Source organism: Sinohyriopsis cumingii, chromosome 13 (genome assembly GCF_028554795.1).
Source record: "Sinohyriopsis cumingii isolate HCF-2022 chromosome 13, ASM2855479v2, whole genome shotgun sequence".
In the NCBI taxonomy this organism is placed as follows: domain Eukaryota; kingdom Metazoa; phylum Mollusca; class Bivalvia; order Unionida; family Unionidae; genus Sinohyriopsis; species Sinohyriopsis cumingii.
The window spans coordinates 42,194,188-42,211,417 of NC_142973.1; the positions used below are offsets into that span (position 1 = coordinate 42,194,188).

Genomic DNA, 17,230 nt, shown 5'->3' on the forward strand with positions numbered 1-17,230 from the left:
ACACCATTATTCTGGATAAACTTCTGGTTATTGGTAAGCAACTCGCCTTTTACGACATTAAAACCAGTTAAATAATTAGCAACATCTTATGCACTGTCAATTTCCATTTTATAGAAAGTTTTATGGCATGCTGTGTTGTTGTGAAAGGCAAGTTGCTGACTAGTAAAAGAAAGAGGGAACATATCCAAACAGCTGTATACTAGGTTGGTATAATAACTGAAATAAAATAAAAAACCTGAATACCAGGATGATTTCTCTCAAAATTGATTAAATTCCACAGTGCTATGTTTGAGAGAGAGTCATAAAATGCTTTTATTTCTTCTATTTTTAATAATGGCAGCCATTTTCATGGCAACATGCTTTTTGTCAAATTCTGTCGACTAGTTTTTGAATTCTTCCTTTATTTTCTTTGTTTAATTATGGTCGCCATATCTGTGGCTCAGCATCATTTCTAAAAACTTGAAAGACTTTCAAGTAAGGCTGCTTTCAAATTTGGTTATATACTGCTGAGAATGTTTTTAAAAGAACTTGCTTAAAGGGTTTTATATTTTTAGAAATGGCAGCCATATTTGACTGCAAACAGGCATCACTGAAATGAATGCAAGCATATTTTTTTAAATTAAAATTCGTTAAATTCTGTTAAGCATTTTTTTAGAAGACATTTAAAGGTTTTTGTAATTTTTTTGTAATGATGGACACATTTGAAGGTGAAATGACAAATCTGGTTCAATTCTGTTGAGATGTTTCACAAATTTTTTGAGGTTTCTCCATTTTTAGTAATGGTGGCTATACCGAATAATGAATTTGCATCAATGAACATATTTCATACTACCTGTAAAATCGTGTGAACTAGTAGTGGCTTTTGAGAAGAAGCTGTAAATAACAACTGCGAACAGGCAGATGACAGATGATGGACAAAGGACCACACCATAAGATCACATAGCCTTACAAAAGGTGAGAAAAAAAACCTACTGTAATTACTGGAGTATAGAATGTATCAACTGCAAGCAGCATGGATCCAGATTTCTCATCAACTAATATTTTGGCAGATCAGCCTCCACACTGTTCACTTGAAATTGTAAACAGAATGAACATCAAAGAACCTGATCTGTCAATGTATTATTTGCCAGGTGATATGTGTCAATGTGACAGATGGCTCAAGTTTCACCTGAGCTATATTAGAGTACATAATGCAACAGATTTTAATGAAATTATCCAAGTCAAAGAATGGTCATCAGAGCCATATCTCAAAACGTTTCTAAATATAAAACCTACTTTTAGGGACAGAACTCTGACAGCCTGGTTTAGGGCACATCACTGGTCCCTGAAAAAGAAATAGCATTTTCAAGAATGTGTATTTGATAAGAACACAAGTTTGTTGAGTATATCTGATTTAGTCCCATTACATTTTGCATAAGGCCATACTACTTCATTATTATCATATATATTTACTTAAAAGTATAAGTAGGGTCCAACTACAAACTGCATAGACCCAAAACTACCGGTGCATTATGTGCTGGCAGATCAGGGTCTATGCAGTTTGTTTGCAGCAATCAGAAGAACAAACAACACAGACCCTGATCTGGTAGTGCATTATGTGGAGGCAGATCAGGGTCTACTTTGCTTGCAGTTGGACCTGGCTTATAAGCAAGTATATACAGTAAATTATGGAATTCTAGATTCATGCATTAATGCTTTTGTCTTCGAACAGATGGATGTCATAAGTCATCTAAATTCAAGGGCCCCGAGTGGCCGAGTGGTCTAAAGCGCTCTTCGTTACGGATCACTGCCATCTCACCTCTGTCTGCGGTGGTTCGAGTCTAAGATTCAGCCAATGTGGGCATGTGAGAAAGCTTGCCAGTAGCTTCTCGTGGGTCGGTGGTTCTTTCCAGGGTTTTCCGGGTTCTTCCTCCACCATTAATACTGGCCTATATATAGCCATGTATAGCCTATCGTGCTGGAAAATGGCGTTAAACCCCACAACAACAACAACAACAACATCTAAATTCAACTACACATTCCTTACAACATCTGTAAAAGAATGGACATTAATTATGCAGCTGGATGAAAATGCAACATAAACTTCAACTTGTCACAGAAAATGCATTGTTGATTAGAAATTCTGTTTACAGTATTATACATTGGAATAACATGCCAACTTGATGAAATGTGTTATCTCTAATGACATTACAAATTCATGCCATGAATATGTACCAACTTTATACTTAATAATTACAGGACATCAAAACAAGTTGCCATGCAGTTGAGAAAGCATGATGGCCAAAATTTCTTCAACATTCTTGAGTCAATCCCTATTTTTTGGTGCAAACCTCAAAAATGAAAGCACATAGTAATGACCAAACTATTGCTGATCTGCATCGTTGAAATAAAAACAAAATAACAATTACTTGAATAACATATTGTGCTGATGCCAAAGGAGATCAAAATGTTCAGCCAAACTAAGACTCCAATTCTGGATTTCATTCTCTAGAGCCAAATGCTCTGCCAACTAGCTATCTGAACTGACATCCAGAAATCTCTGGCGTATTGTCCCATAGATGAATATCATGTATCCACTGGTTACACTCACCAATTGGATATGGAATAAATGAAATACAATCTTTATCATGATCTTATGTTAAAGCATATTTTATCCCAAACTGCTTACCAAATGTCAGCATACTTATCCCAAACTGCTCATCAAATGTCAGCATACTTATCCCAAACTGCTCACCAAATGTCAGCATACTTATCCCAAACTGCTCACCAAATGTCAGCATACTTTACCCAAACTGCTCATCAAACGTCAGCATACTTATCCCAAACTGCTCACCAAATGTCAGCATACTTATCCCAAACTGCTCAACCAAATGTCAGCATACTTATCCCAAACTGCTCAACAATGTCAGTTTACTTATCCCAAACTACTCATCAAATGTCAGTTTACTTCCCAAACTGCTCACCAAATGTCAGCATTCTTATCCCAAACTGCTCACCAATGTCCGTTACTTATCCCAAACTACTCATCAAATGTAAGCATGCTTACCCCAAAACTACTCACCAAATGTCAGCATACTTATACCAACTGCACACTAAACGGTCAGTTTACTTATCCCAAACTGATCATCAATGTCAGTTTACTTATCCCAAACTGCTCACCAAACATCAGCATACTTATCCCAAACTACTCATCAGTGTCAGTTTACTTATCCCAAACTATTCATCAGTATCAGTTTACTTATCCCAAACTGATCATCAGTGTCAGTTTACTTATCCCAAACTGCTCATCAGTATCAGTTTACTTATCCCAAACTGCTCACCAAATGTCAGCATGCTTATCCCAAACTGCTCACCAAATGGTCAGTTTACTTATCCTAACTGCTCATCAATGTCAGTTTATTAATCCCAAACTGCTCACCAAATGTCAGTTTACTTATCCTAAAGTGCTCTCCAAATGTCAGCATAAACCTCTCCCTCGATAACTTATGCACAATGGCATTAAAAAACAGACTGTACTATACATGAGGGTGCAAGCTACTAAGGGACCTCCCAAAACAATCCGCTAGACAAAGAGAAAACTGTGAAGATAGGAGGGAGGGGAATTGGGCTGTTTGATTACTGAATCCTCCTGTTATAAATGATTCTAGAATAGCTGTCAATAAAGAGCATTTTCTAATGAAGTTGTTTTTATTATTCTGTATAAATTACATTTAATTTCAAAATGTCCAAAATCTGAAAGGTCGTTAACATTATTCAAGCTGGTTTCAACAAACATCAAGCAAAAAAAGATTGGGTATTGTGTCACTCCTTTTTGTTAACTTGATTAGTCTGGTTCTTAAGTAGTTTGTAATAGTGAAGTGCAAAGCAGGGAGTCTATGAAGCAAGGAACCAGACTAACTGTTGATACTCCACCAAACAAGATTCATTTCTGTCACAAACTAGCAACATTTATTTGATGAGACAATTGTCTACGTCAAAACTTTATATTTGTATTGTTTAATTAATAAAATATTGATGCTGTAATTTCCATGCAAGAAATAGTACAACTTCTTATCATCCTTGAGGATATCTCTAAGTGCCAATTCAGGAATTCTCTGAAACCTGTTTCCCACACAATGGTCCGTATCTGTGAAACAAAGCTCAATATTTTATGAAGTATTCATTTTGCTTGGTTGCCTTCCTATCTTTGATCACAGTTATGACTAAGTAGGTTGATTTAAGGTAGTTTAATTATATTACGTACACAACAGCATTTACAGTAGTGTTTCATTGATCAAATGAAATGAGTTCACCTGACCTTCGACTGGGGCTGCTAGATCTTAAACATGTAGGATTTGCATGACTTTTAATTTTTCTTGTATTCCACCTCCTTTATTTAATTCAAAAGATATAATTAACATGACAATACAAAAGAGACCAGCTTTTAATTCAGTGCAACAATACAATAAATACTTCTGCTAGTCAGATATCAAGACACAGTCGGCACTTTAATTAGGTTCTCATAGAAACACTCATAGACATAGTTTTTATGGTAGATTGACACATTTTATGTTTAAATACAAGAGGACACATTGCATTTATGATGATTACACTTAAAAGGAACTAAAAGAAAGAGCTAAAAGAACAAGTTTCACCTGAGAATTTTTTAATAAATCTTAATCGGTATTTATTTATTAAAGTACTGCATCAATTTGGCATAAGTGACATTTTCAATCATCAAAATTTCCTTGAATATTGTTAATTACAATGTACTAAGAATGCCATTTGGAAAGAAAATATAACTTGTTATTAAAAGTTGATAATTTCACAATGTTGACTAAAATGTCCAGGTCCTATCTAATGTTTTTGAAGATAAAGTGAGTGAGATCGCAAAGTTTTTCAGTTATCAATTTTGATCACAATTTTGTTCAAGTTCAACAAATAGGATACATTTTTTGGGTATTTTCTGGTTCAAAAAATGGGATCAACAGATGACCCTGTGTTATAAGTGGGTTCACAAGTTATCTGGGTGTGAGTTATTGAGAAACTGGTTTACTTATCCCAAACTGTTCACCAAATGTCTTCAGAAGAAATATATATAACCAGATCTAAATCTTAACTGTAACTCTCTTAACTGTGACAATGTGCCCTTCCAAAAACTGACACTCACTGGTTTTATAGAGCTGACTGCTTCCAGTAGTCAAAATCATTAGTAATGGCAATTCCTGGTCAAAACTTCCTGAATCAAGCTATGGGTATGGATACAACAGAAATTAAATCACTTGCTTTTTCAGTTTGATGGTCCCTTGACTGAATCATAGCGATGGTAATGAGAGGGTTGAATTTCAACTACCTAAACTGTCAGTTAGTTCTTTCAGATGCTTAAAGCTTCTTTAAAAATTAAAAAAAAAGAAAACACTGTACTACCACCCATGCATCAAGAAGTACTTCATATAAATTGCTGTAACTTACAAGCAAATGAATTGAACCTATGGATAAAAATGCTTACTAAAACTACAATGTAATTTATTAGCATTAGATCCTAGCTTCACCATTTTTTTTCCTGCTAGCGCTTCTTTAGCTGCTTTCTCCACACAGGTCACACACAATGGATGTTCATCACAGCATTCTGATATCTTTGTTGACAGCTCCATCATAGAACAGTTCTCACACCTCATCTTCATGGTCTCTGATGAGGAGACTGTGTTTAGAAAATGATTATAATAAAGTAACAAGATCAAAGACGTCTAGAGCAACATAGTGGCAAATATGATCTTCCATCATGGTAGCAAACTCAGCCATGCTTATCTTTTGTACACAGAACTTTATTGAATGCTGGTAAAGTCAACAAATAAAAGGATGAATGTCGTTGTACATTCAAATTATAGTACAATTATATAAAATAAAGGACATTAACAGGATCCTATATTTCTTTAAAAAGAAATTAAAGGAATTATCAGATGAAAATGATCTATTTAAGTAGACAGAAAAATTGCAACCCAAACTCTCCCCAACAGTATAGTAAATGAAATGCAGTTAAAACGTTTTACATATCTTGCTTGCCAATCTGTATTTACACGAACTATTGATGTATCAAAAAAATGCACAAATACACTAGTTATAGAAAACCATTTATGGAATTTTATAGAGAGAGAAAGAACAATATGAATTGCAAGAATTTTAATTTTACCTCCGTGTTCACTTTTGATATCTGAGTCAGAAACAGAACTGGACACTTCACCAGTGGACTGGAACAAAAATAATCTTCACTAACTCAATCCTGTATATTTTTTATTGTACATTATTTTTAACTGTAACTTTATCAGTGAAGTAGCCATCATTAGAATGGCCAATTTGAACAACCAATTTAAATCCGGTGACTCTGACCTTTTACCTTTTGTCACCCTTTAATCAATAGCAGACTGCCTTTACCCATTTGAAGACCATGTAATGAGTTAGATGAAAAAAGGCTGTAGGGTAGGTACTTTATTAATCATGAAGAAACCAACATCAAGATACCAGCTCCTGTAAAAGTCACTTTCGTCATAGATCCTAAATTTGTTAGAGCTGCCTCTCACCATGTGCAGTCCACTTAAAGAGTTTCATGAAAGTAACTGCAAGACACTCTACAAATCATGTGAAAAGAAATATCTAATAAAATTATGCCTTATATCTTATGACACCCCACCACCAACAATGATTATGCTGCTTGCTCTAACTAAATGCAGTTCAATTTTGAAATTGCTTGAAAAAACTGCTGCAGGAAAATTTATGAACTGCAAAAAAAAAAACAAACAAGAAACCAATTTCAGCTAATGTGATCTTCAACTTTTGACCTTCTGACATACACTCTGATATGCTGCTGTCGCTAATGAAGTGTAGTCTTAATGTGAAGTCGATGATAACTCAGGTGAAGAAAACATGATTTATTATGTAGAAACAAAAAACATTGTCTTAGGATTCAGTGACCTTGCCACAGGACCTTGTGACTGCCAAGTCAATAAAAGATTCTTCCTCTAACAGCAGGCTATCTGTGAGGTAAGAATGACCGCAAACAACTCAAGTTATTACAACAAAACAATGTCATCACAACTGGATACACAGATGGATGAACAAACTGACATTGCAATGGATATATGCTTTTTAGTTTGAAGGAAACTAATCATTTCCTGGAAAAGGATTAGGAATTATTTCTTTGTTTATTTTAGCATATACATGCTAATTTGTTTTTCAATTTCCAAATTTTGAAATTTTAAAATGCTTCTTTTTCAGGAATAAGTATTAATTATATTTGCTTTCAGCCAATTTCAGAGGCTAATTGTTGTCTAAATACAATAACGTCAGAAAGATCTACTAATTAAAACTACAAAAACATAAATACACTGTACAACTTTCGGCATCTTATTGAATTATCCTGAAACTATGAACATTAGGCCAAACTTTCTATTCTATTTATCTCAGGAAAATTTGGCTTCAAACCTGCTCTTGACTGACTTGAAGTTTTGTGAGTTGTTCTGAAAGGTTCAGATGAAGAGTTGCTGCTACGATTTAATCTAATGGGGTTATCCCCCTTGTCACCAACTCTAATGGGGTGATATCCCCCTTGTCACTAACTCTAATGGGGTGATATCTTCCTTGTCACCACCAAAAAGGGAGTAGGAAAAAAGGGGTAGGGGATTAGGAAATGCCCATTGTTCAATATCAACTTAACACTTTATCCATCTTTCTTTTGGCTCCACTCAGTTTGGGCTCGAATGAAATTAAAATCCCCAAAATATATCCCCTCTAGTTGTTTAAGGATTAATCTACTGACTGTGCCTAAACTTAATCTGTTCCTTATCTGTGTATGAATATTGTTCTATGCTGAGAACCTACTTTCAGAGTCTGCTTTCAGTTGGGGCATATGCACAGCTAGCTCAGTCAATTTGAACAAGTTGGGAAACTTCTTTATAGTTGTCAAGTACAATTTTCCACAGCTCATATATATTGTTTCTTCCGTATTAATGCTCCAAAAAAAGATTTTTCACTAACATGAATTCTGCCAAAGTTTCTTCAATGAGTGCAACTACACCAGATTTCTATAATGCTGCATTAGAGTTTTAAGTCTTTTAGTGCCATAGTTTGCTTGTTCATCTTTGCTCAGAAATAAGACTCATCTAAGGACAAGTACTTGGAACCTGGAACAGATGTATTTTCTTGAGGAAAATACTTGATTTTTGAAGTCATCAATGAAATCTTTTCTAATGGCTTCAAATTCTGATTTCACAGAATTTATATCCTTTTCCTGTGCATCAAGTTTAATACCTTGTAAGGTGATGGTCATGTTTCCATCCCTGCCCTCGATTTGCAATTATTGCTGATAAATATCCTTTCCTGCACCAAATATATATTGGCCACCTTGAAAATCATATGCTGAAAAATGGCATTAAATCCCACAAAACCAAACAAGAAATAAAAGGCATCAGATTTCTGATGAAAATTGATAAGTAACTCACTGATGAAGGGCCAGGCTCACTGGAACTGGTAACAATACCTGGGCTGCTTGATTTTGGTTTCTGACTAAATTTGCGAAGTGGCATTTTCCCTTTCCCTTTCTCATTTGAATCCTGCAAGAAAACACATGAATGAGATCAAACTTGATGTTTTTATGCATTTATGGAACAGCTGGCTTCCAATTGCAGAGTCTTTTCTACAAGTGAAACTTGTTCCCATCATTTAAAAACAAGAGTCCCATGAAGGAAATGACTGAGACTGGTGGCCAGAAAAGAATTTCCAGAAATCCAAGATAAGACTATTTCTTCTTTTCAACTGCTGAGTGCTGGAGCCATCTCTGATATTCTTTTGCAATTATCAACAAGATTTTCAAAAAGGTCACCATGATGGCCATAATGGATGAAAGAGCCATACCATTCACCTTTAGGACCATGTAGACAACATGTCAACAACCTATGGTGACCACACATTCAGGAGATTTGCACAATTTTCATTTAGGATCAAATAGATACAATAAAAAGTTTTTCGGTGAAAATCTGATGTTGATATCATTCAGGTGGAGTAGCAACAGCAAGATTTGCAAGTAGCCACCCTACTGGCTGTACTAAATGTTAGATTTTCAAAAAAATGATAGCATGTCTACTGTTTACACTTGCTTATAAGTTGAATCCAACTGAAACTGCAGAGACCTATATTTGCCATCCTACTATGCACCAGTTGATCTGGGTTGATGCAGTTTGCTAGGAGTAATATGAAGAACAAACAACATATACCCAGATCTACTGGCACATTATGCAATGGCAGATCGGAATCTACACCATTCCCTCGATAACTTGTTCCCTGATAACTAGCGGACCCACTTATAATGCGGGGTCAGGCATGGATCCCATTTTTTTAAATCAGACAATACTCCAAAAATTGATCCATATTTGTTGAACTTGAAGAAAGTCACAATCGAAATTGGTAACAGAAACTTTGATGTATCGCTCGTTTTATCGTCGAAAACGGTAGATAGGACTTGGAAATTTTAATCAATACTATGAAATATCAAATTTAAAAATAGGTCATACAATTTTTTACGTTTTCTTTCCAAACAACATTTATAGTACACCGCAATTAACAATATGTAAGGAAAGTTTGATCAATAAAAATGTCACTCACACTGAGTGGAGGCAGTACTTTAATAAATAAATACAAATTAAATATTTTTTTATCAATTGAAATTTGTGTTCTTGGTATATCTTTTAGTTCCTTTTATGTGTAATCATCATAAATGCAATGTGTCCTCTTGTAATTAAACATAAAATGCGTCAATCTAACGTAACAGCTATGTCTGCGAGCGTTTCTCTGAGAACCGAATTAAGTGCCAACTGTGTTTTGATAACTGACTTCCGGAAGTATTTGTTGTAATGTTGAAATGAACTGCAAGATGGCCTCCTTTGTATTATCATGTTAATTATGTCTTTTGAATCAAATAAAGGAGAAGAAATAAAAGAAAAGTTAAAAGCCACGAAAATCACACAAATTTAAAATCTAGCGGCCCTGGTCGTATGTCAGGTGAACTCAATTCATTTGATCAATCGAACTCTGATGGGGGAATCAAACCCCTTTATTGGATGAACAACCTTTTCGAACACACTAGGGAACCAAAACACCCCATCAAAATTGAGCTTTAAACTAACAATATTGATCTAAATTCTTTTTCTAAATAAAACAAACATACACACTTTTGGGGGTATCACTTATACATAAAAATACTTGAGTATTTTGGTCAAGTGTGTGTGTGGGGGCACCTGTCTGGTTATTGTGTATGTAACATAAACTACCTTAAATTAACCGACTCTTTCATAACTGTGATCAAAGATAACAAGGCAGCCAAGCAAAACGAATACTTCGTAAAATAAAGAGCTAGATTTCAGATACGGACCATTGTGGGCAAGCGAGTTTCAGAGAATTCTTGAACTGGTATTCAGAGATTTCCTCAAGGATAATAAGAAGTGTCATTATTAATTCCATTGAAATCATGCCAGCAATACTGTACTAACTGAGCAATACAAAATTTGAGTTTCAATGTAGACAATTGTCCCACAAAATAAATATCGCATATTTTTGAAAAAAAGGAATCTTGTTTGGTGGTGTATCAACAGTTAGTCTAGTTCCCTGCTCCGGGAACTCCGATTTGGCAGGATAATATTAAACACCACTACAGGAACCAGACTCATAAAGAAAACAAAAAGCAGTGATGTAATACGATGATTTATTCGCAGAATAATGAACAACTTCATTAGAAAAAGCGCGTTATTAAAACTTATTATCGACATGATTGTAAAATGAGGATTGAGTCAATAAACAGTCCAGTCCCGTTGTGTGCGAGTTATCGAGGGAGAGGTGTATGTTGTTTTCAGTTGGACTCAACTTTTACAGGAGTATGCAATGTAATTTTGGAATGTAAAAAAAAATTAGATCAATTTAACCATTTTAAAAATGTTGATGCTCAAGAACAAATGGGGTAGTACCATGAATTGTGCTAAACATTTTTCATGGATTAATACAAGCTTTTAATATATTTGCATGTGAATGCAAAACATTGAATTTTATCTAATGTCACAGTCATGCTCAGATCCAACTGTAAACTTCATGGATCTATGCAGTTTATTAGAAAAAATAATCAGCAGGACAATCAACCAAGACCCCAATCAGCTGGCACATTACCTCTTGGTAGATCAGGGTCTATGTTGCTTGCTGGTTTGGTTGTTGTTGTTGTTGTTGTAGTGTTTAACACCATTTTTCAGCACATGATAGGCTATACATGGCAACCAGTATTAATGGTGGAGGAAGAACCCAAGAAAACCCCAGAAAGAACCACCGACCCACGAGAAGCTACTGGCAAGCTTTCTCACATACCGACATTGGCTGAATCCGAGACTTGAACCCACACAGGCAGAGGTGAGATGGCAGTGATCTGTAATGAAGAGCGCTTTAGACCACTCGGGGCCCCTGTTAGTTTGGCAATACTGTAATAAAATAATCAGCAGAACTGATTAGATCTTTTCACCTTTTGAGATTTCATTCAATTGAACCGTGTAGGATGACCTGCTCAAGATAGCTGTGTTGTTCATTAAAAGTCAAATCAATATCATGTTTCTAATTAGATCTAATATGAATGTGTACTCACAGCCTGTAACATGCCAGAGGTCTCAGGGTACCAAAACAGCTATCAAAATTAAATTGCAGGAAAGCCATTGGCTGAGCCATCATTGTTACCCTGGGTACTGTTTACCCTTAGTATGCCATTGTTCACATCAGTGCAGTTTATATGGAATTTTTTGTGGTTATCAAGTTTTGTGGTTTGGTAATGTGATTAAAGAGAAGGACCTATTATTTCTACAGAAAAATCATTTATTGGGTGTTTGTAGCAACCTAGACTGTATCTGGCAACTGGCAGATTCAGAACATCCATTGCATACCTATATAAACAGTGCTCTGACTGGATGCATGGAAAAATATTTTCATTTGATGTCATAATCTTGGCCCACACATCATACACTGGGCTATAAATAAATAGGGAAATACCTAGCAATATACAAATTGATAAAAATAAAAGTAGTTGGTGTTAAATCAAATGAAATAAATCCCTATATTCAAAGTTCAATAAAATAAAAAGTTACATTCATTTCACAGGATTTAAAGCACCCAGTCTTTAAATAAAGGTATTCTTCTTTGATCAGAAAGGTACCCATGGGTGGTGATAAATCTTCACTGAATCGGACTGTGATAGTCCATCTATGGGTGACAAATCTTCATTGAATCGGACCGTGATAGTCCATCTATGGGTGATAAATCTTCAATGAATCGGACTGTGATAGTCCATCTATGGGTGATAAATCTTCACTGAATCGGACTGTGTTAGTCCATCTATGAGAATGAGCTGTGTAAACTCCAGTATCAACCATAAAAATCCACAAAATTCACTTTCTAATTTGCCAGTTTGATTTAAATAATTAATTGTACCCAAGCAAGGTCTCTTGGCCAGTCTTTCTTCTGGACTTATGTTGATAACAGTTTAGAAATATCAGAGAGATAAAGTTTGAAATCACACAGGACAATTTGAGGCCCCCATTCAAGCAAATGTGGCAGTGATAAACTGTGTAACATTTTTAAATACTGTGTTACATTTTGATCTTTTATTTGATGATATGAGGATTCCTAATTTCACAACTGCATTTAATCCAGAGCAAGGAAAATTAATTAATATTTTCTACCACTAATATCTTAATTAATATTTTCTTAATTCCTGAAATACAAAATGATTATCCAAATTCTAATCTATTATAAAAACCTTTGTGAAGACATTGTAACAACTGTCTTTCTGGATAGTTCTATATTATACACAACAATGTGACCTCAAAATGAAGAGAGCGTTTCTGGCAGTCTATCATGAGTTTTAACAAACAAATTTTGATATTAAACCTATCAGATATACCTCCAAATCTGCTTTTAAACTTTTACACATTGCAGCAGAATTAGGGACTATCTCAAATGTGTCCATAGCACACAGATGTCCCCATTCAAAATCATGTTGCTGGAAGGGAATTGTATCTCTGTAAATACAAATTACATGTACACGTGTACATCATTTCAACAGAAAAACATGCATACCTGTGAATCATGTTGATTATTCCTGCCAATTTTTAATTCAATGGATTAAAAGCTGAAAAAGTAGATCTGCATATATGACTTTATGATGGAAATATATCCGGATGAACAAACATATGCATGTGGCTAAATCCATGACTGTACTTAGATGAAAATAACACCAACCTGTACTCCATTATGAGAGTCTGCATGCTCTATGTTCATGGGACTGTGCTGGTATAGGTTGAAGTCAGGGTTAGTGGGATATGGATTGGTGGAGAAATTGTCCACTATTTCTAACAATACAGCATTCCTATCAGGATTCTTTTCACACATATTCTTGACTGATTTTGCTAGGTAGAACCAGGAGACATTCGGGAATATTTCTAGCTGAAAGTGAAAATTATTTTGCTTGGTTACAAAGTGGTGTCTCTTTTTGCTTCCAACCTAACTGAAATGATCTTCAGTGAATTGTCTTTCTCTGTGTGTGTGTGTGTGTGATTTGGATTTTTAACACAGCTTTAACAATTCTGCATTCATATCACTATGATATCTGCAGCGTGGCAGTTTATGGTGATGCTAACACTGGGGCATCATGCTGGAGACATGTAGCATGATGTCCCACCCAGTCACATTATTCTGGCACCAGATAACCAGTCCTAACACTAACCTCTTAATGCTGAGCACCTAGCAAGGCAGGTGTTAGCAACATTTGTACAAGCCTTTTGTATAACTTGGCCAGGGTTTGAATCCATGACCTCCCTGAGCTTCAGAGGCAGACGCTCTAACCAGTAGGCCACCAGAGTGGTCCGAATTGTCTTTCTAAGCCTCATTCTGATTATTGTATTTGAGATTTATACCAGACATAATACCCATTACACTTCATATGACTGATCATGTGTTTAATTTGGATATGCAATCTGTTGTTTCTGTATTTGTTTCTGTTCACATGAAACAGGCACCCTATAGCTAATTTTATTACCCAGGTAATTATGAACAGGTAGGTACCCAAGTACCCAGGGACCTGTTGACACCTTTATACTGCACCAGAAAAACAAAAAAAAGTAAAGATTCTGCTATTCATATTTTGAAAGGTGAAGCAGATTTTAATAAAACCACAAAACAACTGCAAGTCAGTAACCAATAATTCACTCAAATTCCGAAATGGGCATATGCAGTGGTTGATGACCAATAAAGAGTGCGGTTGTCTTTATGTAATCTGATTTCCTCCACTTTTAAGGCAACCTCAAGCAATCATCTGAGCTGTCAGATTGTTAGAAACTCTAGTACAAGCTATGTAAAATACAGTGACAAAAAGACATAGGAAAGAAAGCAAGATGAATAAAATAGATGCCAGCTTCAATACTGTACAAACCACTTTATGTATGATATCATCCTCAGTCAAAGTGGGAGACACTGGCTCAGGATCTGGAACAAAAGTACAAAATGACCAACAAGTCAAAAATTTAAAAGACTGATGCATACAAAACACATTACTAAAATACAAGGATGAATTTTATATAACATTTAATACAGCAGTATGACCTTTTCGTTTAAACAGACAGACTTGGAAAAGTAGGTTACAAGTTACAAATTAGAACATAATTTCACTTTTTTTTCTAACCTAATATTTTCCTTTAATAACTGAAATAATTCTTTTTAACATTTCTAAATCTGACATCGTCCTTTCCCAAATGCCTGGTTACACAAGGAATGTTATAACTGAAAGATAGTTGGGACAATTTTCTCTTTTAATGCATTAACTCATTATCAAAATGAATATGTTTGGATATCTTTTTTTCTTTCTGGTAATTTATGATTTATTATAGCAAATAACCACAAATAAGATAATATGTATTCAATATAATTATGCAAAATATAAGAGCCATACAATAACATTTATAAGTACAGAAATAATCATGTCAAATATTGATAAGAGTAATAAATCCATTTACCATTTCTTGCTGCTTGTAATCCTGGAATATGTTTAGGGGTGCTACAGACCAGGCAAGAAGCTACTTCATTTTTATTGACCACAGTGCATTCTGAGCATGTCCAATATTCAGCTGCATTTGCAAGTAATGATGACCTCTGTGTCAACGGCAATTCTGCTGCTTCCCTTGAGAAACCTGTAATGAAAAATACATAACAAAAGCTCCTCAAAGTGACTGACACTCCACTGGGCTAAAAGAATTTCCAGTAATTTCAAATATAGCCAATATCTTCCTGCTAACTGTCAAGTGTTGAAACCATCTCTGATATTCTTGAATGATAACAAAAAATTTTAATCAGTTGCTGTGGCACACATACTTGATGTCAGTTTGTCACCATTTTTAAAATGATCATCCATTCACAACAGGATTTTTAAGACAGCTGTTGTGGCAGTCACGCATGGCTCTCACCACTGTCATTTAGGACCAACTATGTATCATAAAAAGTCTATTGGTGAAAACCTACTTTGATATAGCCATCCATCTGGATGGAGTCGAGGTTACAATATTTTCAAGATACAATTTTCCAATCAGGAGTAGCAATAGCAAGATTTTCCAGATGGCTGCAGTGGTGGCATACTGGACATCAGTTTGGTACCTTTTTCATTTAGGACAAAACAGACATCACACAATTTGTTGGACCATGTCATAACGATTATTAATTCAAGTGGTAGTAGTAACAGGAGGATTTTCATGACAGCTGTCATGGCAGACATATTATTAATTAAATGCACAGCTAGCACCGTATTAGATATTAGGTTGAATTTATATTTCTGACTCATTCTTCTTATTGTATTTCATGTTATTTTTTGTAAACAAAAAAATAATTATTAATTTCAGTGTACAAAAATTTATACATGTATTTAAAATAAATAATTATCATTTAGTGGTACTGACTGTGTACAAAAAATAAAGGGATCGTAACTGAACAAGTTCTATGGAACACACACTACTTGACAACCTAATGGTACAAACGTAGAAAGTAAACATATATTTTCTGTCTCATTCTGCTCTCAACTCAAGAATCTAATTACAATAAAAATAAAAGTACTCAAAGATTTTTGTTGTTATTAGTGAACGAGAGAGAGAAAGAGAGAGAGAGAGGATTATGTCTCAGTGTGCAAGCTCATCTGCATTTAGAGCATATGTAGCTGTTATGTTGTATAATGTTGACAAAATGATTAAGATGGTTTAAACATGTATTAGTTATGGGTATTATTTTTTGGTAAATTGTATGCAATGATATGAGACCAATTATCAAAAAATTAAGTGCAACTTGTACTTTTACAGCAACAATAATCTCATTATCAAATTGCAATAAAAAATAAAGAACTTGAAACCATGTTTTAGTTAATGCATGCAAGCGCGCATGCATGTGAGAGCGAGAGATAGAGAGAGAGAGAGAGAAAGATGAAACAAAATTTTGTCAGTGTACAAGACCATATTTATTCAGGGTGGTTTTTATTTGTAGCTTTTGCAAAGAGAAAAAATAAGACTATTTTCAGTTACCTGACAATTGTGAAAATCTTCATGCATTACGACCCTACTATATTCCATTATCAATAAACACTGCTAAATCAACAATCTGTTCTTGTTTTAATTACAATGTACATTGTCACAACAACCACAGGGCTATGCAGTGTTATTTACATGGTAATTAAACATGCTTAGCGCTTTGGTTTTTCAAGTTCAAACCAAACTGAGTGCAAGTATCGACAGACGAAGTCAAATCAGTGAGGTTTTCTTTAGGGAATGATGCTTTCTTTAGGGAAATGAAAATCTATCAATGTGCTATTAAAGCCGTTGTCCATACAGCAGATGTTATAAGGTCAAGCGATCATATGCATTACTTTTGATTCGAACTCGCCAATAAAGATATCAGTAGGGTATATCACAGAATAGATTTGCAATAAAATGTTAATTATATCCAAGTGAAAACCGAACAAGCACTTAAAAGATAGTGTATATATATTTTTATGAATGAGTCGATTTAACGGAGTCTGTGACTTTCATATTTATGATAGAAAATGACTAGGTTTTTATATTTTATGTTTGTATCACTATAATGAAACAATAAGATTAGTTGACCAATGGTCTGTGGTCTTTAGCATGTACTGAGATGTAAGTTTTGT

At 34.8% G+C, this 17,230-nt stretch overlaps 1 protein-coding gene across 2 annotated transcripts in view; it reads right to left on the bottom strand.

Moving 5' to 3' along the window:
• Positions 1 to 17,230, bottom strand: part of LOC149785289 (uncharacterized) — a 49,218-nt gene that overhangs the window by 18,245 nt on the left and 13,743 nt on the right. For both annotated transcript variants that reach the window (XM_089979163.1, XM_089979164.1), the window contains exons 4-10: positions 15,063 to 15,236; positions 14,483 to 14,535; positions 13,294 to 13,497; positions 8,475 to 8,585; positions 6,170 to 6,227; positions 5,532 to 5,680; positions 1,276 to 1,324 (exon numbers count right to left, since the gene is read on the bottom strand). In XM_089979163.1, the coding sequence (XP_089835289.1) occupies positions 1,276 to 1,324; positions 5,532 to 5,680; positions 6,170 to 6,227; positions 8,475 to 8,585; positions 13,294 to 13,497; positions 14,483 to 14,535; positions 15,063 to 15,236 (798 nt within the window). The remainder of the gene's footprint in view (positions 1 to 1,275; positions 1,325 to 5,531; positions 5,681 to 6,169; positions 6,228 to 8,474; positions 8,586 to 13,293; positions 13,498 to 14,482; positions 14,536 to 15,062; positions 15,237 to 17,230) is intronic.